At 38.4% G+C, this 24,847-nt stretch overlaps 1 protein-coding gene across 1 annotated transcript; it reads left to right on the top strand.

The window, feature by feature from the left end:
* The first annotated feature begins 18,813 nt into the window (after positions 1 to 18,813).
* Positions 18,814 to 19,359, top strand: LOC108948953 (uncharacterized mitochondrial protein AtMg00810-like). Its single transcript, XM_018778440.2, has one exon. The coding sequence runs from the start codon at positions 18,814 to 18,816 to the stop codon at positions 19,357 to 19,359; it is 546 nt and encodes a 181-aa protein (XP_018633956.2).
* Positions 19,360 to 24,847: the final 5,488 nt, after the last annotated feature.

A 24,847-nucleotide genomic window follows, 5' to 3' on the forward strand; every position in this document is an offset into this window, starting at 1 on the left:
TTGATTATTCACGAAGCTGATATATAGACCGGTTTTGTGATAACATAGGTAGTTAAATGAGTTTTATGGACTGCTCGAGGTGACACGTTTGGTATTTCGACACGAGTACTGTGAGTAGTAATCTTACCGCAATTTATGTTTTCATAACCTGCATGGATTATACATTATTTTGAAAATAAAATGTGTTATCGAATGTTTAAAATTGCATGTGGGACAAGTCCTTTACTTGATATCGTACTAAATAGTATACTTGAGATGTTTACTTTTATTTAATATGTTCTCACTGTTACTAGACATATTTTACTATGACTTGAGATATGATTACCTTTACCGAAATTGGATTACATGATTTGATAAGAATTAAAATGCCATGTACTATTTTGAAAATCCTTTCATATGAATACTTACTAGTTACAAGAAAAAGTATAAATGGGAGGAGACTTTGAAGGATCTCGTAGCTAACGACGGGTTCGTTAGACCTGGTGCACCTTGTATATACAGATTAGAGATTACAGTTATAGCTCTCGCTAGTGGGAGGTAGAACTAGCATACAGTTACAGTTTTCCCTCGAGTAGGGACCTACAGTTATATTTGACTCCTTTTACGAAGGAGTCCACACAGTGATACAGATTACATGATCCGTTCTTGAAAACCTCCCAAACATAAAGATTTGCTAAGAGATAGTGTTTAGCGAGTTTATTACCAAATTGTTAATTGATTTTTATTTACAATAAACACATGATGAAACGGATTATTGTTTATAGTTTCTGAAAGGGCATTTTTATGATATTTTCGGGTTAATAGGCATGTTTTCTGACTTGTCTCTAATTAAAAATGGTTGTGGTTAAGTGTTATTACTTACTAAGCTAGCGACTCACTCCCCGCTATTTTTTTTTTATACAGGCACTAGTTGACGCGAGCGGAGATTTCGTTAATTAGAGTACATAAGTTGCTAGTTCCTGGTGAGCCTTGCACTTGTTCGCGTGGGCGAAGAGATTATTTGTTGTTATTGTCTTTTCTTTTGAACTCTTAGAGTCGTTCCATAGTCATTCTTATTGGTGTCATGATGATTCATTCGTTATATTCGACTAGTTACTAGTATTGCACTTTCCCTCCATATTTTGATATGGGTTTAGTATTATTATGCTGGTAATGGTAATGTTGGTGAAAATTCATTTTGGTTAGTTGATGAAGATTATGACTTATTTGGGTGAATATTGGTTGGTTGTTAATTGTTTATCAGACAAGAAAACTTTTGGATAGTTTTAAAATAGGAAAAACTCTGTCCGATTTTCTGTAAAATACCGATAAGGCGTACTTGGGGGAATTTTCTCCCAAGTGCCGGTCATGATCCTAAATTGGGTCGTGACATTCCCCTTAGAAGAACAAGAACCCTTAACCACAATCTCACTGGTTAGCAGACTAATAAATAACATGACTTAGTAATCAAATAGGTATTCTAGTATATCTTTAAATATAAGATGGCAGCTCTCTTTTATCAACAACAGAGACATCACAAGTTGAATCACACTTAGGGTGCAACAACATGGAGACTCGGCTGGGGAATCACACTTAGGTTCTGGCCTTAGCAAACATAGACTAATTTGGCATTTAGATTTACTTGTGCATTGACTTAATTGTAGATAATATTGCAATTACGTGCTTACCTGTCTTATTTGTTTTTTGGGCTTATTATCAGGCTTATTATTGCTACACTCTTATCTATTATTGCTTTATATATACACTGTGATCACATTTCTTCCTATTGGGTCTTGGATGTACACTATCACACATAATGGCAAGCGAGGGTTATCTTTTACACTCCTCCAAATCTTCTTTTCAAAAACTCTCTAGTTTTAGAGAATGGCTTTGTCAGGTCAACTGACATAACTTCTCGTAGCCTTCAGTCCAACTCAAAAGTAGGAAACACACTACTCTAGCAAAAATAGGGCATGCTACATAAACCTTAGGTGAGTCAGTCCTTGGCATCGACACACAATTAGGAAAGCCACCCTAATATCAACAGGTCATGCACCCAACGACATGACTTCTGTGGAAAGACAAACAAAATTGACAAGACACTTAAAGATCTGAAGCAAACACTTACCAAACACCTTTATTTTACCCACTTCAGAAAAATGAAAATCAACCAAAACATCTTTGAGATTAACATGGTAATGGGAGCGCCAGAAAAGTTGAAGCGGTGGTGGAAGAATATTCATCGGAAATGCGGAGATGAGGTTCGGACGCACCTGGGGGCACTAACTGCTTTGCTGAACATCCGAGTAGACATGGTGCTCACTCTCCTGTTAATAGAGTTTTGGGATCCGGCCAAGGTAGTGTTCAAGTTTGCTGATAGTGAGTTAGTACGGACATTAGAGGAAGTCACTTGTTTCACGGAGCTTCCGTTCAACGGAAGGAAGCCGATATTTTCATTTACTATGCATGGTTACCGGTTATTGGATGCTTTAGGCCTGGCCAACAGTAGATGTCTCAGAAGTATCGAGAATGGACGTGTGAGCCTCGACCAGTTGTTCGACAGATTTGGGCACCGTGAAAGCTACGATTGGTATTGGGGAGAGTTTCAATGTGACCAAGCGATGTGGGAGAGTCTCAGGCCTATCAATTTCTCAATGGAACTATTGGGACTATTGGTATTCCCGCAGAGAAGGGGTCAAATCAACATCAACTTATTACCTGTGGTTCTGGTGACCTTCCGTGGAAACCTTCAAGCTACTTTGGTGCCGATGGTGTTGGCCGAGATGCTAAGGGCTTTGTCCGCATGTGCACGAGGGTATGATTTCTTTAAGGGTTGTAACTTGCTGCTTCAGATCTGTGCTACTAAACATCGACTACTTTGTGGGAGTCAGCAACATGATCCGCAACCACAAAAAGAGAATGAGACAAGGGCAAGAAGAGTGGAGGAAACTACTGACCAATCTAAGCGGAGAATGGATCAATTGGAAGCTATCATGGTTAGGTGGAAGAGCAATTTTGCGGACTCCTCAGAAATACTTTATCGAGTTGATCGAACATGAATGTATTCAATCATAATCACCCATGCGGGTCCTCAGGCAGTTCAAAATGATAGAAGATGTGACTCTATGGACAAGGACAGCGCTATACGAGGATGAGTACAACAGACAAATTCCAATCCCCAGGAAGGCTCCATGAAGAGTGGAACAACCTAGTCATAATGCCGATGGGTCAAAACTCGTGGTGTTCTCCTGAGTATTATGTCTGGATCAACGAGGATGATGAGCTGGCCTGGCCAAGCAGAGAGGATATAGCCTGCTTAGAGGACCCAGTGGCTGCTTTGCAAATTTACCATGAGATCCCGCCACGTTACCTTGTGACTACTTCAATGCACCGTGAAGTGGTACCAGGATCCATCGACCATATATTGCCACATGTTGAAGACGATGACCGTGTAGTGAAGTTCATCCAAATATAGTCTAGCATAAAGCTAGAAGAAGATCTAGAGAAGGAGTCAGAGTTCAACAATGACGAGGAGGAGTTTGAAGAAGACCAAGAGGAGGATCCGAAAGAAGAGCCAGAAGAAGAAGAGGAGATGGGAAAAGACTTAGGGTATGGTTATTAGAGTTGGTTGATTCCCCCTTCTTTTCCCGATTTGTACCCTTATTCCCAGCTTTCATTTGCTTTCCAAAAGGGTAAGTTGTCCAAGCTCAAGCGGTTCTATGAAACAGTAATGTAATCTTCGTTCTCACTTATATCAGTCCAAATTATCAATGAAAACAAGCTTACTTCGGATTTTAATGTGTAGAGTCTAAATGTTTGTCAAATATTTGAGATGTAGGCCTACCTCCGACAATGAGAGGCCCCCACGAATTCTAGGATGCGCTAGCCTTAATGCGCGAATTAATTGCTCTATGTGATTTCCTTCTTGCATAAACGAAGAAGCTGACTCTTGTTTTTCTATTCTTTCTAATTTTTTTTTTGCTTTATTATTACCCCGAAATGAAAAGAAGTTGGTTTGTGTCGACCGAAACTGGCGGAACCACCGTACAATCTAATATCAAAGGGAAAGATGTCAACCGTAGAAAACCCGACTGCACATGCTCTGGTCATAGCCGACAGCCCGGGGCGATCGGGAGAGAAGGACGATAACAGTAATGATGAACACGTGACCAGGATGGCCCAAGAAATAGAGTATCTAAAAAAGGAAGTGCATCATATCAAGGAACTAGCGCATCTGGTCGTGACAACGATTCCTCAACCACCATAATTTCCTTCTTGAATTCAATCCCTGACCACTTTCCTTCCACATCACGCCAAAACAACAACACTCCAACTGTAGTTTGTAACAGCCTAAGGGTGGTTGACACAAAGGGTACGGTTAGAGGTAATCCTTAGGCTTACAAGAGTTACGTAAACACTATTTTTCGCTCAGTGATTTAGTGAAGTATTGAAAAAAATTCTACTGGGTAGTAGGTCATGATTTTTTTACCTTTTTGAGCTAGGTGTTTTTCTCGTAAAAATACTTGTGTTCTTTACTTTCTGCATTTATTATTCCGCAACTATAGTGTAAGGAACGTATAAAAGAACTGCGTCCTTCTATAATCTGTGCACGCGAAAAATTGTACACCACACAAATCACCCCCACCCCGATCCCCACCCCCTCTTCTTGTGTGGTATTGAAGTACAAAACATCACTAAGGTTGGAGGCAACGTGGTCATCAAGCTTGTTATGGCAAAAGCTTACGATAGAGTGGCCTGGTCTTTTTTATGCGTCATGCTCAGACAGCTAAACTTTGCATAGGATTGGATTGATCTTATATATAGATTTATCTCCAACAATTGGTACACTTTGATTGTCAATGGTAGTAGGCATGGATTTTTCAAATCCGGGAGAGGGTTGAGACAGAGTGATCCAATTTCTCCCCCTTTATTTATTCTTAGTGCTGAACTGCTTTCACATATGCTTAATAATCTTCAGAATAACAACATATACAAAGGTTTTTATATGTATTCTCTTGGCCCGCGATAAATCACTTATACTTTGCATATGACACTATTATTTTCTGCAGTGGTGTAAAAGAGTCCCTCCAACTTGTTCTTGATAACCTAGATACATATGAGAAATTCTATGGACAACCAATCAATAGGTCCAAAAGCTGCTACACTATGGCCCCTAACAGTACCCAAAGATCCATTGCTAGAGTTGGAAGGATTTTGGGTATGAGATTTGATAAGTTACCATTAAAGTACCTGAGTTATCCTATTTGATGTGGTAGAAAAAAGCTATGGTTTTTCTCTGATTTGGTGAACAAGGTGATTAATAGAGTAAAAGGATGGCACTTAAAGTTCTTGTCTACAGGGGGTAGAGTAGTACATATTAAGCATGTCCTTCTTGCTCTCAACATTTATACCCTAGTTGCAATCCACTCTCCAAAGGGTACTTTGGAGATGATTGAAAAATATATTGCTCGATTTTTTTGGTCTGGCCTTGACACGTGTGGGAAGCGTCACTGGGTTTCTTGGCTTAATCTTTATTTCCCACATGAGGAATGAGGGGCAGGTTTCAGGAAGCTTGATGACACTTGTAATGCCTTCAATGCTAAGCAATGGTGGAAGTACAAGATGACTAATTCTTTGTGGTCACAATTCATGAGAGCTAAATACTGTAGAGGGTCTAGTCCATTCACTTTAACTTAGAAGAAGGGTCAATCTCAAAGTTGAAAAGTCATGTGCTCTATGAAAGGCAAAATGAAAAATAACATCCTATGGAAAATAGGAAGAGAGGATATCAATTTTTAGTTTGACAAATGGTCATATGTTGGACCATTATACAACCTTTTGGACAGGGAAGATATCCAAGGTAATATCAAGCGCAATGAGGTGTTCAAAGATGGCCAGTGGGATTGGTATACTTTTCATAATCAACCTTTTGATGTTGTGAAAGATTTGGTGTCTTCCCTTACTATTTGCATCAGTCAGGAGGTTGATGACACTTCTATTTGGACTTATTGTACCTCAGGAAAATTCACAGGCTTGTCTGCATGGAACTTACTTTGGTAAAAGAGAGTGCTAGCTTAGTTTGACTCTAGAATTTGGCACAAAGATGTCCCTTTTAAGATGTCTTTCATGACTTGGAGAGTTGCACATGACAGTATCCCTACCGATGAGAAGATCAACATGTTTGGCATTTATATAGCTTCTAGATGATGCTGTTGTATTTCCCCTGGTATGTTTTCTGGACTCGAAACCGCTGAGCACCTATTTTATTCTGGCCAATTTGCCCAACAAATCTGAAGCTATTTTGTGGGTAGCTTAGGCATAGTGTACAGAGGCATTAATCCGAGAACCTTGCTCTATAACTGCTAGAGGCATCATGCTAAGAATCCCACAGCTTCTTATATTCACAAAGTTCTTCCTCCTATTATTATTTAGGAGCTTTGGCGATCAAGGTGTAACTCTAACTATGGAATGGAGGATCCGTCCTTTATTAGATATAAAGGCCTACTATCCTTTACCATCATTCATCTTATCATTTCTTGATTCAAGAAGGTCTTATCTATTGAGAATAACTGGGAAGATGTGTGCAGACTATCTGAGATCTCTTTAGTGGACTACTCTATCTCTATGGTATCAAACCACCCAATTTGTTTGTAAAGCTAACTAGTGATGGGTCATGTGTTAACGGAGTTTGTGGAGAAGGATGAGTTGTTAGAGACCGTGAAGGTAAATTTATTATGGATTACTCTATCCCTATGGAACAAGGCACAAGTAATTGGGACGAGGCATGTGCTCTCCTTTTTGGACCTAAATGGTGCATTGATAAGGGGTACAATTTGATTTAAGGGGAGACCGACTCTCTATTGCTCCAAAATACTGTAAAAGATATGTGGACAACCCTTGGAGGATTGATGACATTGCTAAAAAGATAAGAAATTTGGTTAATAGGCATGGTATTATTATTGTACATTGCTTTAGAGAAGCCAATCAAGTTGCAGATAAACTGGCCTCTTAAAGCCATAACCATGATGCTCTTTGTCTATACACTAACTTTGCTAATCTGCCAAGGCAGGTTAGAGGTCTTTCGAATACCGATAGGTGGCAAATTCCCTCATTCAGAGTCAAGAAGAAAAGATCAAGTATGCTCAGCAATGAGCCTCCCTAAAGTTTTCAACTTTATTGTCACTTAATGTAAAATGTTTTGGAGGTCTACAAATTAGACTACTAGTTCTTTTAAAGTTGATTTATGATCAAGTTCACATTATGTAGTAAAAGGTAAGGCCTAGTCTCCCATTTACAATATCATTTTTCGGTGGCAATAAAATCATGACCCGGTTTGGGGGGGGGGGGGGGGGAGGATATTTATGGTAAAATTTAACTAATTACCACCTAATGTCGTACATCAAAAATTCTCATCAACCAAAAATTAAAAAATTGAAAGCTACATATATGGTTTATTGATATATTGTGTTTGGAGATGAATTTGACTCACTTTTGATTCAGTTGGAAATACTAATTAATCAATAGAAACAAGATGGCAACTCATGGTGTGGTAAAAATAAAACTGAAACACTCTATTTGTTATCTTTTTTTAAGCTTAAAATTGAGACTTATTGATTTATGCTATCCAGGATTATTATACTTGTTGCTGATGAAATATCGAAACTTATCCTATTCTTATTTAAATCTCATTATTCATTAGATGTCATCAACCTTACTAGTAAGTAGTAACTAAGTACTGATCAATTTTGTTGGAATGTTGTGATTTTATGGACCAATTTTTTTTCTATTGTATCAACCTTTGCTTTGGAATTAAATGACTGTGCTCTCATCAGTTTTTAACATTAATAATTGAAGTGTTAATAGGGGACACCGAAAAATGTTCAACTGGAATAATAGTGGCTAAATAAAATTCGAATACAGTTACTTCTTAAATAACGGCTTTCTTGTAGAGCTGACAAGAATTCTAATTTTTTGGGAGAGATCGAGAGGGACGGGAAGGGAGGCGTTAAGTGCTTTTTCTTTTTCTCTCTTAATTTTTGGTTTCTTTTTTCTTTTTGTGGTTTAATCTGCGTATTAGTTTGGTGAAAGGCAAGCATGTAATTGATAGAGGCAAGTCTTCTTTATGGGATCATATTCCCTCAATTTTCTTTGTTACAGACTTTACACCGCAGTTTTTAAAAACTTTTGTATCTTTCTTTTCCGACCGGAAACTATTTTAGGAAATATATATATATGCATACAACCAAATACGGATTTAAAATTTAAATTTGGCGGATTCAATATTAATGTTCTTAATACGGATAAATTTATTGTACTTTTAAAATTATGAATTCAAAATTCAATGTTTGTTAAAAATTAATTATTTTTCACATATATATTTATATTCGTGTAGAAAATATCAAGTTCGATTTTGTTAGAATCACAGGCTTACCTTCGTGCCAAAAGCTATAGTTTTAGTAAAAGTGCAACTTTATTTCTTAATCAAGCCGATAAGCATCTATTCGACCATTAATATTCCAATTCAGTTCATCCCCCACCTGTCACCTGGATCTTGCCATAAACAGGATAGTTAGTGATACCCAACAATCCCCTAACACTTGACACACAATATATTTTTCGTAGAAACCAAATCCATGACCCTAGCTCCGACACCATATTGAAACCCTATATACTACGTCGGTCGCTGCATACAACCTAAGGAAAATTTTCACTTACAATTTATTTTTTTTATGATTCAACACTGGTTTTCTTTAAACTGTATAATCTAAAATTGTAGAGGCCGATATCTACATATGATAAAGTGGATGGTTAAATGTAAAAAAGAGTGAAATGCTGAGGGAGGGGGGCGACCACTAAAATTAATTGGGGCCAAGAAGGAAAAAGCTGTAGATGTTACCAATCCTTTTTTCCAACAACCAACCGAAAAAAGAAAACACAAGAAGAGCCAGAATTCAAATACCGTTTAAGAAAGTCTCTTTTTTAGCACACTTTAAACAAAAGCCCCCTAACTTTAGGGCACATGTACATTTCCATGCGCCCAACTTTCTTCCCCAAAAATATCCACCTCAAAGAAAAAAGGCTCCACTTTCCATCCTTTTACCCCCTCCCCTTTTCGTTTGTCTCCTTTGTAAACGTGCCCTTCCCCACTGCTACACTAAAGAAACAAACCCTGCATGCGTATTTAGGAAACACACCGTCAAAAGATTAGGATATATAACCTAACACAAGTACTATGCGTGTTCTACAATTTTTACCCAACCCTAGCTACTATATGTCCTATTTATAAATATATATATAGTATCTTCTTTATTATTGTCTTATATATACCACTCTTTCGCTTTAAGGGAACCCTAGTTGTAAGAACTTGTCCTTATCCATCGCCATGGCTGCTCAACGTAACAACTTTACCATGTGTTTCCAAGATAGGCCGGAGATTAGGGCTATATTCTTTGGTATATGGTGGACTGAAATTGCTACTAAGAATAAACATGTTGTGCTAGGTGATCGAAATCGTTTGAGGTCAGCTGAACGAGCTGACAATCAACAGAAAATACTGCTTGGCCATATGGATGATTTTGGGAGATCCCCAGGTGAGGTGAGAGATCCAAAGGTTTTAAGTCCGAGTTAAAACTTTGAGGGACAGAAGAAATCAGAATGACGATAGTCGTTCATGCAAAGGGGAATTAAGCACTCCTGGTCCGAAAACCTGTTCGTTTATTTGCTGTTGTAATTGCTTCTTTATTTTATATTTTGAAATTTACTACTCCTATCTGAGTGAGTGTAGTGTTCCAATGCATGGATCTTGATGAGGCATATATATTGCCCATTAATTTTCCCTTTTATTATTTTCCTTTTTCTAGGTATTGATTCTAGATATAATGGTTTTACATTTGTGGTTTTGGCGTTGGTTGTTGTCCTATGCTAATAAATTTGGTGAAGTAATTTGGAGGTATCGAATACTTTTCTTTCATTATTCCTTCATGTATATGTTCTTGTCATTTCTTTACATTTTCCAGATCTCTTTCAGTGTTCCTTTTTTCCCTCGTAATTTCTTTTTCTCGTAAGGATTCGAGAGGAACATAACGAAACGAAGCCAAATCAACCTATTCTTTAGCTCTTGCCACTTCATTTGTCCGATCAATCCAAATAATTAAGGACTTGTGCTATCAGCAACTTGCGAGGTGTTTACTCAAGGGTTCTTGGAGCTCTTTCTCCTCTAAATTCCATCTTATGATGTTAACTTCTATTCCCATAAATCAGGATTGCAATTTGCAAAATCTCAAGTACTGCAGTAATTTTTAAATGGGCATTGTTAATTTATTATATCGTGCAAATGCATTTTATGATGGTAAATATAGCTAAAAGAAAGATTAAAAGATTCATAGACAAGCTAGCTTAAAGTAGCTTTAACAGTAACCGTTGGCAGAAGGGGCAAAGAATAGTGTCATATTAAGAGATCTGGTGAAATTTTCTGAACTAAGCTTCACATTGTCTTATTTGCGAAAAAACGAAAAATAGAAAACAAAATCTTGGCACTATTATTGGTAGAGGACAATCGGATCAGGCTTTTTCCCGGTGAAAGCATCTTGTTTTTTGTTGAATATAGTGGGTCCCAGTTATTTATGTATTAAGTATAATTAGTTGTAACCACTAAAATTTAGTTAGTTGTACAAATATAAATAGAGTAGTTTACTAGCTTTTGTACTACTATTTATTTTCTTCCTTGAAGGTCAATACGAGAATGATGTCACGGGCCCAAATCCTTACATTGGGTAGCGGCACCTGCTCGCCCGTGCGGCGCCCGCGGACTCCCCTTCGCCACGGGCCAGCCTTCTTCCTGTCCCAGGATTTCTCAAGTACGATCATGTGCCTGTCGGTGGGACTCGCCCGTAAGCTCGCCCCAACTTGTGCCGCCCGTAGGATGCCTAGGCCCTTGGCCCTAGACATGTCGTGGTGCTCCATCTTAGGATCACAATCCATGCGCGCCCTGGGGGATTGGCTTAGGACATGCCTTGTCCTTAGCCCAAGACTGAGCATCGCTCCCGCGTGCACAGCCCAATCCTCAAGCTTGACACTCGCCTAGTGCATCCGCAACTAGCTCGTGCCTCGCCCGAGTAAGGCAACCTTTAGCCCTTGGCCATTGTCATGCGCCTCTTTCGTGCCATGCCCATACATAGCCCTCTTGCAGCACGCTTCCATTCCGAAGTAGTGCAGTGTCGCCCACACCTGCACCTTTAGGCCAACGGACCCTTGCTTGCATGGCTGAACCAAAGCCATGCTCACAAGTCGACACATGATGCCCCTATGACAGGTGCGTCAAGTATCCAATCGGCGTGGAGGTCTCTTTCCAACACTCGGCAGCCCGCGGGGCTGGCCGTTCCACAATAGCAGCCTCCACTGCCCTTTTGATGCCCAACGCAGGCCCTAAGGCGTTGCGCAGCCCATACGAGTTCCCAAACTCGTATGGATACCTTTGATACTCCCTTGAGTCATCTAGGCAGGCCCTTGGGGTTCGCCCCCAAGGCAGCTCGTTCTATACGGCTCGGTGGCAGCGCGTATGGGGGAGGCAGGTCGGAGCTTTCATCACCTATACCCCCCTTATATATGCTTAAAATTAAAAAGCCCAAGTTACCCGAGTAGACTGCTCTACGTCAGACCATCAGAAGGCCTTTTCTCACCAGTTCTTGGCCGAAATTACAACCCTAAAATGCGGGTTGTAACATCCTCCCACACTCATAATGTCATCGTCCCCGATGACACATTATGGCTTAAGACATCCCGGAGTCTGCCCCCTCAGGTATGCCCATTCAAGCTCCCTTTGTCCTGTGGGTTGGACTTCCTGGAAGTCCTTTCTTAAAAGGAGTCGTGCCCCATGCACTTCTCCCCCAAGTATCTTCCAAGCGTGCCTCTGCACTTCACCTCCATTCGGTGTTCACTTGGAAAGTGCCTCCGCACTTGCACCCTCTGGTGTCTAACTTTGTGATTGACCCACAATAGTCAAATCACACGATGACCCTCACGGCCTTCATGTCCGTCTGAAGCTTTCCTTCATAGGTTAGCACATCATGTGCTCTTTTAACGTCGCTCCCGTAGCCTTTCGCTCACGTAGCCCTAAGATGCCCTTGGCATGGCTCCCGTAGCCTTTCACTCCCGTAGCATTAAGACGCCCTCTTTGGCACGGCCCTAGCAGCTCACTCGCTCACATGGCCTTCAAACGCCTCTGGCATAGCTCACGTAGCATTCTGCTCCCGTAGCTCTCTTTGCCTTCACTACCTTGAAGATGTGTTCGCTTCCAGACCCACGACTTCGCCCTTATGCCTCTTGCATAGGCAGGATCCTCCCACACTCAATGTGGAGGATACATCTTAGCACTGTCGTCCCACTTGGCATTCGGCCAGCACTTGGGACGACCTTTGGTGAGTACTACATTCCCAAAGTCATAGCATCGCCGCCTTTCCGATCAAGGTTCTTTGTTCTCCAGTCGTCACTTCCTCAGCAAGTAGCCAATGCTCCCGGTAGTACTTCAATACTCGCCCTATAAACAGGTACTCTCTTGGTCCTGCAAGCACGGCTTCCCGGTTCAGTGTGCCTCGCACTTGGACACTCTCGGTCCCCGATCATTCGACATACCCCTTTCCAGAATGATGACACCTTCTAACTTGGAAACTCGCCCCATTTCGAAGCTTCGCTATACCCTCGAATCCGTCTCCTCACCTTGGCAATGCCCTCAGGCAACCCAAAGTCTTTTCCCGAAGGAAAGACACTCAACATGATGCGTTGCACGCATCCTTGGCAAGATCTCCTCTATGACCATGCCCAAGTTTATAGTCCATGGCTCCCACTCTTTCGCAATATAGTTGCACGACCTTGCAAACATGGAATTCTCTTGGCCATCCGACTCATCGACATATCACCTCATTCAGTAGCACCTTAGACTCACGAAAGACAATGGAATCACCCATTTCCTTCGTCGACCATTAGTATCGGGTTCTCGATCTTTGGTGGCATATGAACATCAATCTCTGCTTTGATGTGATCTCGGCACTGATATCCAAAATGCACTCACCATATCCACCCTTTGCCTTGACGTTGTGCCATGGCATAGTATGGCCTTAATCGGCTCTAATACTAAGTGTCACGGGCCCAAATCCTTACATTGGGTAGCGGCACCTGCTCGCCCGTACGGCGCCCGCGGACTCCCCTTCGCCGCGGGCCAGCCTTCTTCCTGTCCCAGGATTTCTCAAGCACGATCCTGTGCCTGTCAGTGGGACTCGCCCGTAGGCTTACCCCAACTTGTGCTGCCCGTAAGATGCCTAGGCCCTTGGCCCTAGACATGTCGTGGCGCTCCATCTTAGGATCACAATCCATGCACGCCCTGGGGGATTGGCTTAGGACATGCCTTGTCCTTAGCCGAAGACTGAGCATCGCTCCCGCGTGCACAGCCCAATCCTCAAGCTTGACACTCGCCTAGTGCATCCGCGACTAGCTCGTGCCCCGCCCGAGTAAGGCAACCTTTAGCCCTTGGCCATTGTCATGCGCCTCTTTCGTGCCATGCCCATACATAGCCCTCTTGCAGCACGCTTCCATTCCGAAGTAGTGCAGTGTCGCCCATACCTGCACCTTTAGGCTAACGGAACCTTGCTTGCATGGCTGAACCAAGGCCATGCTCACAAGTCGACACATGATGCCCCTATGATAGGTGCGTCAAGTATCCAATCGGCGTGGAGGTCTCTTTCCAACACTCGGCAGCCCGCGGGGCTGGCCGTTCCACAATAGCAGCCTCCACTGCCCTTTTGATGCCCAACGCAGGCCCTAAGGCATTGCGCAGCCCATACGAGTTCCCAAACTCGTATGGATACCTTTGATACTCCCTTGAGTCATCTAGGCAGGCCCTTGGGGTTCGCCCCAGGCCTATGTTATGATAGTCAATGTGTAAAGCCAGAGAATTGGTGGAAAAGGTGTATATGCTGAAAGTAATGAAGCGGCAATGATGAGTAATAAGGTATATACTTGAGGTTATAATGGTGGAGAACAGTCTAATACCAATTCAAATAACTCAAATGGAGGCTACAAACTTAGAAACTCCTTTGGTAAAGCTGCAATTTGGTGTGATTACTGCAAATACAAGGGTTATACTAGAGAAAACTGCTTCAAGCTTCATGGTTACCCCTCTGACTTTAAGAACAAGAGAAGAGGAGGAGCTCTACATGCTCAAGCCAACAATGCTGTCAATTTTGGTATTCCAGCCTTAGAGCCACAAGGACAGGGACATCAGGTGGCAACTACTCCAGCTCACTTCTTTACTCAGGAACAGTATCAGCAAATTCTGCATATGTTGAACAAAGACAAGGAAGTTGAAATTGTAGCCAATGTTGTTACTGTAGGGCCAACAGGTACTATACATGCATTCATGACAAATTTAGTGCATAGTAACTGGATAATAGACACATGTGCTACAAACCATATGGTTCATAGTTTGAATCTGCTAGAGAAGTATGATGAAATACCAGAGAATGTCAGGAGTAAGGTTAATTTACCAACTGGAGAACATGTGTCTATCACTCATATTGGTATTTGTTCCTTTTTCAAGGATAAGAAAGTTCAGAACATTCTTCACATTCCAGAGTTTAAGTACAATCTCCTTTCAGTGTCTAAACTCACAAAGGAATTGAGATGTTTGATAGTATTTTACCCTGACTTCTATTTCTTTTAGGAACTCTCAAGTGGGAAGATATTGGAGATTGGTAAGGAAGATCTTGGCCTGTATATCCTCAAGGCAGATGGCAGACAAGTATCCAGCCAACAAGCTCCTTCTCAACTAATGTCTCTTTCTACTTCAATTGTAAATACCAGGTCATGTGACTCAATAAATGTTGTAATCTAGCAGATAATAAGTCATGTGCTATATCCTCCTTGTGGCATCAGAGGTTAGGTCATGCCCCTTTAAAGGTTTTGACATTTGTAAATGCTTTGCATAACATGCAGTTTAGGCAGCACTATTATACAGTGTGTCCTATAGCCAAGCAATCAAGAATACCATTCCATGTTAGCTCTTCTTACTCTAAATCTGTATTTGATATTGTGCATGGTGATATTTGGGGGCCCTATAGAGTTCCCACTCATGATGGAAAAAGATATTTTCTAACTCTAGTAGATGATTATTCAAAATATACTTGGCTTTTTCTATTGCACTCTAAGTCAGATACTATTGAAAAACTTTGTAGCACTGGGGGTCCACAAAGTTTGGCAGTAAGTTCAAATGCTTAAGAACAGATAATGGAACAGAGTTTCTCAATGATTAACTACAGGACTTATTGAAGAATCAAAGTATAGTACATCAGACCTCTTGCATATATACCCCTCAACAGAATGGGTTGTTGAGAGAAACAATAGGTCCATATTAGATATGGCTAGAGCTCTCAGATTTCAAGCTTACTTGTCTCTCTGATTCTGGGGAGAGTGTGTCTCTACTGCAGTATATCTCCTGAACATGTTGCCTACTATTTTACTACAAAGCAAATCTCCTTTGAGAAGCTCTTTCAAAGGAATCCATCTGTGCAACATCTGAGGGTATTTGGAAGTCTTTGTTATGCTACTCAGGTGAAGAAAGGAGATAAATTATGTCCCAGATGCAATTCCTATTGTGCACATGGGCTATTCCTCCTCCCAGAAGGGTTATGTTCTCTATAACTTGTGCTCCAAAAGAATTTTTGTCAGCAAGGACATTGTCTTCAAGGAAGAAGTATTCCCATTCAAACATATGTCTCCAAGTGCATCTCCTTTATTTCCTGTACTGGAGTTTGTAGAGCAACCAACTCAATCAGCTGTTATTCCTAGTGATGCTTCCTTACTAGCAATATATCCAAGTCTAAACAATGCTAATATTGTTGACACTACTTTAGCTTCTCACACTCCTGGTCACTCTCATCTGTCCACACCTGTATCTCTTCTTGCATCAGCCTGTGAACCATCTGCCTCCCATGTGACACTCAGGAAGTCTTCCAGACTTACTAAACCACATGTGTGTTTAGCAGACTATGTGGTTCCACCAAAGAAGTTAGCTTGCCCTTATCCTATTTCCAATTATGTGGCCTATGATTATCTGTCTCCTAGCTATAGATCCTCTCTGGTTGCATTCTCAGCCATTGTGGAACCTAGGTCCTTCTCAGAAGCCAGTCAAGATCCTAAGTGGGTTGAGTCTATGCAGGTTGAGATTACTCTTGAAGAAAACAACACTTGGTCCATTGTTTCCCTGCCTCCTAGGAAGGTTCCTTGTCACGACCCCAGCTGATGGGCCGCGACGGGCACCCGGTACCTTACTCAATCGAGTACCAACGTAACGTATCTTTCTTATTATATCATTATATACACGTGACATACGGGCCTAATAGGCCAATATCATCATTTGTAGACTCAAAATATAGGCCGACAAGGCCATACAATCTTTTACGTACACGACATATGTCTACAAGCCTCTAAGAGTATATAAATATCATAAAGGTCGGGATAGGGCCCCGCCATACTAATCAGTATATGTCCTAATCATACTGACCACATAAGTAACTCTGAAACAAATGGAGTGCACCAACATCTTCCGCTGAACTGATCGCCTACTTGGAGGACTCTCGACCTGTCTATCGAGACCTGCAGGCATGAAAGGCAGCGTCCCCAGGAAAAAGAGACGTCAGTACAAATAATGTACCGAGTATGTAAGGAATGAAAATCAGTAAATAATAGACATGAGAGAAATATGGAGTAAAAGACTCGACATGTACGTCTGCATAGCTCTGTGAATCATTTCATTTTTATAATATCATGCATATGCATATAAATGTCATACCATGCATTGGTATATGCGTTCATAACATCATCAAGCCTCTGAGGAAAACCCATCATATCATTTCGGCTACTGTGGGTAAATCATTAACGTATACCAGCTGATCAGGTGGTGGTGCGTATATAATGCCATAACCTTTTCTCATATCCCATATACATATAATATACGCGTATATAACGGCATCTGGTCATGGGTCAATGTACATATATAAATGCATGAAATGCATAAGAATTACGTTCATAAAATTTCTTGGATTGTCATAAAATCAATATACATTTCGGATAAACTTTATCAAATACATATTTTTCTGAGACCCATGAACAGAAGATAAAATAATAATTCACATGGGGAATCAATAACGTAGACACCCCTCATACTTCTCTGAATATAGTCATTTATAAAAATTGTGCGTTTACTCGTTTCGTTTGTATCGTATGGATCATGCCAAAAAGAAAGAAGGGGTAGCCTTAACATACCTGAGCCGATTCTCTTGACAATCTCTTTAACACCCGTTAATTGCGACAACACGTAACGGCGGATCGAAATAGGGGAAAATTCGTATGATGTTCTTGAGAAAGATTATACCGTGCTTCCTTAGAATTGCATCTTTTGCATTATCGAATCTTGTATGAATTTTTCGAAGCAATTTCACGTTTCCATCTCTTGCGTTCTTGGTCACTACTGGATTTGGTCTTGATTACAAGATATCATATTTTGGCTTGGAAGAATCATTAATCCTTGGAGTGTTTTTTGATGCATAACTCACGCATCCAATTCTCAAGATTGGAAAATATACTTACTCCCAATAGTTGGTCCAGCAAAATGAGTCCAATATTCAAGTTTGGTTCATTTTATGCCACCGCCTACTTAATCACTTGATTAAAGGGCAATTTGCTGCCAAGATTTTGACATCCCATGTGGAAGTGTTGTCCCCCTAAGATTTATCCAAATCTTTCTTAGATAATTGTCCACAAATTTAATTTACAAGTTAATCTCCCACTTAAAAATTCATAATTATCCACATAATTTCCTAATTAATTAGGTAATATCCTATTACCCAATAATTAAGAATTATCTCAACTTACTTAAATTACTACGCACTTTTAACATACCTTGTACACCTTACTATCATGGCCATGTGGTACCTTGTATTGTACTAGTCCATAAATACCGGATATTTTAGCTCGGGCCGTATTTTATCCCACACCAATAATCTTCAACGAAACTCATTTTCTTTGATTCGTTCACCCTTTAACCTTCACGACACTTTACTTATCGTGTGTTATAAGTAGCATAAATGCTTATAACCTCAAAAATAATCTCATCCCCGAGTCTACGTCGATTAACTTACGGCGAAGCTTTTACGTATGAAAATGCGGGATGTAATATCTCATTTTCGAGCTTTCATCAATTTACTTATGGTATATTTTTACGTACGAAAATATGGGGTGTAATATTCCTATAGGTTGCATGTGGGTATTTAGAGTCAAATACAAATCCTTTGGTGAGGTGGAAAGGTATAAAGCTAGGTTGGTGGCTAAAGGTTACAACCAACAAGAAGGATTAAATTATACAGAAACCTTTTCCCCAATAGCTAAAATGGTCATTGTCAGAGCTATAGTCGCCTTAGTTGCTGCTTCTTGTTGGTATGTGTTTCTGATGGATGTTCATAATGCTTTTCTTCAAGGAGATCTTCTAGAGGAAGTGTACATGCATACTCCTTATGGATTTTCAAGGTTGGGGAAGTGTCAGCAGGTGTGAAAACTACATAAGTCATTGTATGGATTGAAACAGGCTCCTAGGTAGTGGATTCTGAAGTTAACTGAAGCATCGGTAGATATGGGTTTTGTTCAATCTCGCTATGAGTATTCTCTTTTTACACAGAAAGTAGACTCAGAATTAGTTGTCATCCTAGTCTATGTGGATAATCTCCTAGTAACTGGAGTAGTCTAGCATTGATCAAACAAGTCAGGAAAAGTTTGCAAGAGAGATTTAAGATGAAAGATCTTGGTGAACTCAAATACTTCCTTAGTATTGAGTTTTCTAGGTCTCATGAAGGCATAGTAATGTGTCAAAGGAAATATACTCTAGAACTAGTGTCAGAGCTTGGCCTAGCAGGTAAAAAGCCAGCAGTTATACCTTTAGAATTCAATCATAAGCTTGCATCCATTGAATTTGACAAGAAGATACAGAATGATAATACCACAATGGATAAGGAACTTGAAGACAAAGGAAGCTATCAGAGGCTAGTTGGCAGGCTGCTCTACTTAACCATGACAAGGCCTGACATTATCTTTGTGGTTCAAGTATTCAGCCAATACATGCATGCACCTAAGTTGTCTCACATGGAGGCTGCTTTAAGAGTAGTAAGGTATATCAAGATCGCTCCTGGCCTTCGATTGTTCATGCTTGCTAAGGCATGCAAGCAGTTAGTTGCATATTGTGATTCTGATTGGGGTGCTTGTGTGAAGACCAAGAGATCAGTGACAGGCTATGCAGTAAAATTTTATGAAGCATTGATATCTTGGAAGTCCAAAAAATAAGAAAGTGTTTCTAAAAGCTTTGTTGAAGCAGAATTTTGAAGTATGGCTTCTACTGTAGCAAAGGTGGTGTGGCTAACAGGACTCTTCAAGGAATTGGGGACTGATCTAGTGCAGACTATACAGCTTCATTGTGACAGTAAAGTTGCTATACAAATTGTTGCTCGTCCTATCTTTCATGAAAGAACCAAACACATTGATATTGATTGCCATTTTATGAGAGAAAAAATTGTACAAGGCTTAATTTAAACATGACATATCGGAACAACAGAGCAACTGGCAGATTTGTCAACTAAGGGTCTTTGCACAAGCCACAACATGAGTACCTATTAAGCAAACTGGGTATGAAAGATGTATTTTATCCCTCAGTTTGAGGGGGAGTGTTGAGTATAGTGGGTCCCGGTTATTTATGTATTAAGTATAGTAAGTTGTAACCACTTACAGTTAGTTAGTTGTATAAATATAAATAGAGTAGTTTACTAGCTTTGTACTACTATTCATTTTCTTCCTTGGAGGTCAATAACAGAATGAGCTTCATTTCAGTCTTCCCCTCATTCTCTCACCTTCTAGAACTTACATTTCTTCTATAGCTAAAGCTTATCAATATTTTTTCAGCATGCTTATTATGCCTCGTTTACACTATGTTTAAGTACAGTATCCCCCTATTTCTGGTAAAATTATTTTGATTAATTAAATTCATAGTTCATCTTATTCCATCTTGAAAGGGTTACTAAAAGAAATTCCTAGAAAAGCCTTGTCTCCCAACTTCAATTGAACGGTTGCCTTATGGATAGTACGTTCATGGCAATAACAGGATAGGACATTCCTTCTTTTGTTTTCATTTTAGCAGGAAGGGTAAAATCTTTGCCCTTTCTTCATGAGATTGAAGATAAAATTGAAGCTTACATATAATTCAAAGAATTTTTTGATCGTCGCGACATCGTCATAAGTTATATAAAACTTTCTTATAATGAGTGTATATTTGTTAATTGAATAAGGAAAATAAGTTGTTTGTTACGATAGGTTAAACTGCATCGACCTGCGACAACTAATATAATTTTTCTTTTACTCTAGGTTATATAACTTAAATAAAAAAAAAGCTATTATAAAGTGAATAATTAAGATACGCATCAGGGAATCGGAGTTGTTCAATTGGTTGACTATTTAAACTTTTACTTTGTTGGTGAGGGATCGATTCTCTATCTTAACTCTCATTTTGTTAGTCAGTTTCTCCGGCCCCTACTCCTATATACTCCCTCCGTTTCAATTTATATCAACTTATTTCCTTTTTAGTCTGTGCAAAAAAGAATGACATATTTCCTTAATTGAAAACAATTTAGCTTTATACAATGATTTATAGCCACACAAAATATATGTGACTCGTTTTACACTACAAGTTTAAAAGTCTTCTCTCTTTTCTTAAACTCCGTGCTCAGTCAAATGGATTCACATAATTAAATTGAAGCGAGGGAGTATAATACATAATAAAATAAAAAAGATCAGCTGACCAATTTAACTGTATTGAAATGAGATTTTCAGGAAACAATGAAGTTCCTAATATAGGCCAAGAAAGAGTTTACTTCTCTGTTTATCATATCTAATAAATAGAGACATATTCAGCAAGCAACGAAGGATGATGTGAAACCACTTATAGTCATTAGCTATTTACCCATAATAATGAAGTTTGTTAACAGTGATTTTGACGGAATTGTTGCGTGCGTGAGTGATGTTGGAGTGTTAACGAACTAAGTTCGAATAAAGGGAAAGTAAGAAAACAGAGCTGGGGTTGACTCCGCTTCAAAATTTATACCTATAGAACTTATCTGGTAATCAACATGTTATTTAAAATGTAGGATATTTCCTTCTTTATAGTTTCCCTTGTTGTAAGAGAAAGAGAGTAGAAACTGTAGGACTAATAGATGGAAAGTTACAGCATCAGGATTTCTTTCAATTCTCAAAGGACCTTGCCTTTTCTTTTTATAAACCTTCTCATGTCGTCATTTTAAAAACAAATATAATTAGTAGGATTTACTTTAGATCTAAAATATGCTTCTTATTTTTGGGAAATCTCGACTCAATCAATGGAAGATATTGATATTGAAGAAAGACGACCAAGAAAGCAACGCAGGATAAATTGGTTTTTGAAGGCTCTATCAAAAGAGTGTGAAATTGAAGGTAATATGCAGTATTAAATTATCCACCAAAATTTCTTAGGTTTTATTCGACGGATGATATCAACAGGGTAAGCAACAATCTGCCCTATGGTTCAGTAACATCACCATATCTAAGCTTCGTTGTAACACTCAATTTAGTGTCCACATGCTAAATACAACTATTTCTTCAATGTAATAACTTTTTTGGCATCATCAATTACTATTACTCTAAACTCATTCTTATTCAATTTTATATACACTAAATCTAGTAAAATAAAAAAGATGAGCTGACCAATTTAACTTTATTGACCGCAATCTAGTACTTTTACACACATTGATTGAACATTTTCTTCAAATTGACTAAAGCTTTCATGATTGGTTTTGTTACTGCTTGATCTTATCTTTTTAGTTGATATACGGAAATTAGTTAGCTGGAAAATAGTACTTTGCCTAGGAAACCTGAGACAGACTTCACCTATTGCTATTCGAAACGTCATGCTACAAAACATAAGAATTTTTTTTTTCCTTATTCGCAATCATAAATCGCTTCGCACTTAATGAGTAATGATCTCACTTGATTAAAGTATATGTTTGACCACTTTGTTTTTCTTTATCAATAATTTTTCTTCTCTTTCTCTTAAAAAAAAAAAAAAAAACAGTAACGTAATCATTTACTGGATGAAATAGTCTCGAGGTTTATTTATTCCCGCGGCAATGGTTTCTACAGCACAAAAATACAGTGTCCAACTCTAAAAGTAGCTCTGCATAAACAGTACATATTACTTATCCTGACATATTTATAGGAACAGAATTATATATCTAGAGCAAGGTCTACAGCTAGCGTTGGCAATAGTCATCAAAACTATTTACAAGTGGAGCAATTAAGGAAGGAAAATGAAAATTGGTCCTGTGTGTGTCATTTTATATTTGGATTTAATTTACATACGTTGATTGTATACTTGAATTTTACGTCGTGGATGTTAACATGTCATAACGTATTAACGTATATGATCACTTTTTTTTTTTTTTGTATATGATCACTTTATTTTCTATATTACCAAATTAGGTTTATAATAGAAAGTTGCATGTTGTTGCAAGTCATCTCAGCATAATACTGTAAAAAGGTTATACGTTGTCGGTGCACAAGAATTAAACTTTATTTCAGTTTTGCCATTTTCTTGAGTAAGATAAAAAAAAATTATATTTTATAATTTTACGTATAGATCATATTGAGCGACTAATAGCCTGTTTGGCCAAACTTGTTTTCTGGTCAAAACTGTATTTTTGGGCCAAAAATATTTTTTCAAAGTTACGGTTTGGCCAAATTTTTAGAAGAAAAAAGTGTTTTTGAGTATAAGCAGAAATTATTTGAAAAGTATTTTTTAAAAAATATACTTAGAAGCACCTTTTAAAAGCTTGGTCAAGCACTAATTACTGTTCGAAAGTATTTTTAAATTAATTAACTAAACATAAACTGTTTTTATCAAATGTACTTTTTTTAAATATACTTTTCAAAATAAATTGATTTTAGAAGTTTAGCCAAATAGGCTATAACTGAGGTAATTCTAAGTTAGAACAGTATCTCATGTTCCAACTTCTGTGGTAGGCTTCTATTTGAACAGATTTACCATCTTGGCCCAAATTTATCAATAGGGTCCAAGATCACATTTACTGGCTAGAGACAAGGCCCAGGACCTAATTTTACAGTTATCTCTCTTCTTCATTTTTTTTTTTGGCTGCCACAAATAAACTACTGTAATAGGGAATACCAATATGATAATTAACAATAATTAATACTTCGAAGTATTTAAACGAGCAAAACATGGAAATGGAATGACCTTACTCACTATAACTTATGATCAATAGTTATCTGGTCAGTTTGGAGCTCTAACATAGTAAGTTGCACAAAATTTACTCTATCTCTCTCTGAAACTGTTTGTTGAACTAAATTTTTCTTCTTTGGGAATTATATATAAATAATGAGAATTTAAATTTTGAAATTGTATTTGACTAGCTCTATTCCAACTAACAATTTTTAGTTTTTGGAAGGAGAACTTGATATTATCATGAACATTTAATCAGAATAAATAACTATTGAGAACCACTAGATTTCTTTCTTCACACACACCTAACCACCACAAAAAGAATGAAAAGAAAGGATTTATTTAATGAACTTGTATGCGGTTTGTTTGGTCATGTGGGCACACTACACCGTCCTAATGTCAATTATTTATGGAACAATAATCACTTAGTCGCTATCCTTGACAATAAAGTAGTATTTAGGCCAGGTGTTATTAATTACTTCCACCATATGACCTAACTACTATTTTCTTCATCAATCTTTTAGGTATGCTACATTCTTTATTCCATAACTACTAAAAGAACGTAGTTAATTACTATATCTGATCACAACTTTTGGACGTTACCTAACCTCTTTTTTTAACTTTCTCAAAGTACTTTTAGAATGCAAGGTATCTTTTCTTTAGCCCAAAAAAAACGAAGTGCTGGCCATTATTGAAAAGTTTGCCGGAGGCAAATCTACAAATGTTGGCCATAAATTTTTAAATTTATTTTAAAAAATTTAATTTTGATGAAATTTAGTTTGACGATGAAATTCTGTTTGGACATAATTTTTCAAAACATATTTCACCCTTTTTTTTTTTGAAAAAACATGAAATGTGACTTATACTCATAAGTTTTTAAAACTATCAAAAATATCCAACAATCCTGAAGAAAATTCATACAAAACAAGCAAAACAAATCTGAAGAAAATTCATACAAAACAAGCATCTGGAGAAAATTTATACAAACATTAGCAGATTTTAACAAATTACCTTCAAAATTAGTCTTTGCGTTGCATTGCCACAGATAGACACAACAATTTTGGCGAAGGTTTTCTTCTGTTTATAGAGAAGGACAAAGCCGCGTGAGTTTAATGAGGAAAAAGTTAGTAGATATGGATTAGTTGGGTCATAATAACAGAAAATGGACTTTTTTATAAAATATAAAAGTTTTGAGGCAATTTTAAAAAAAAAATTAATGGAAATAATTTGGAAAAGAATTGGCAAAGTACTTCACTGTTAAGTACATCGTAATTCACTGGTTATACAAAATTTCTTCGGAAGTTACCATTTTGACGGCATGAAAGAAAATGTATTAACCAGATCTAACTCCAATAATTCCCAGTTCCGTTAACAGTGGGAATTTTGTCAGTGAAAATTTACCACTGAGATAGAGACACGTGTTGATAATATCATTTTAATTTATATAAGCTTATTTTTTTTTTAGCCTGTGTCAAAAAAGATTACTCATTTTCTTATTTGGAAATAATTTATCTT

Source organism: Nicotiana tomentosiformis, chromosome 3, assembly GCF_000390325.3.
Source record: "Nicotiana tomentosiformis chromosome 3, ASM39032v3, whole genome shotgun sequence".
Lineage (NCBI taxonomy): Eukaryota > Viridiplantae > Streptophyta > Magnoliopsida > Solanales > Solanaceae > Nicotiana > Nicotiana tomentosiformis.

What these genes read in the sequence shown, in the direction of transcription:
- LOC108948953 (XM_018778440.2), top strand. Translation starts at nt 18,814, where the DNA reads ATGAAAGATCTTGGTGAACTCAAATACTTCCTTAGTATTGAGTTTTCT.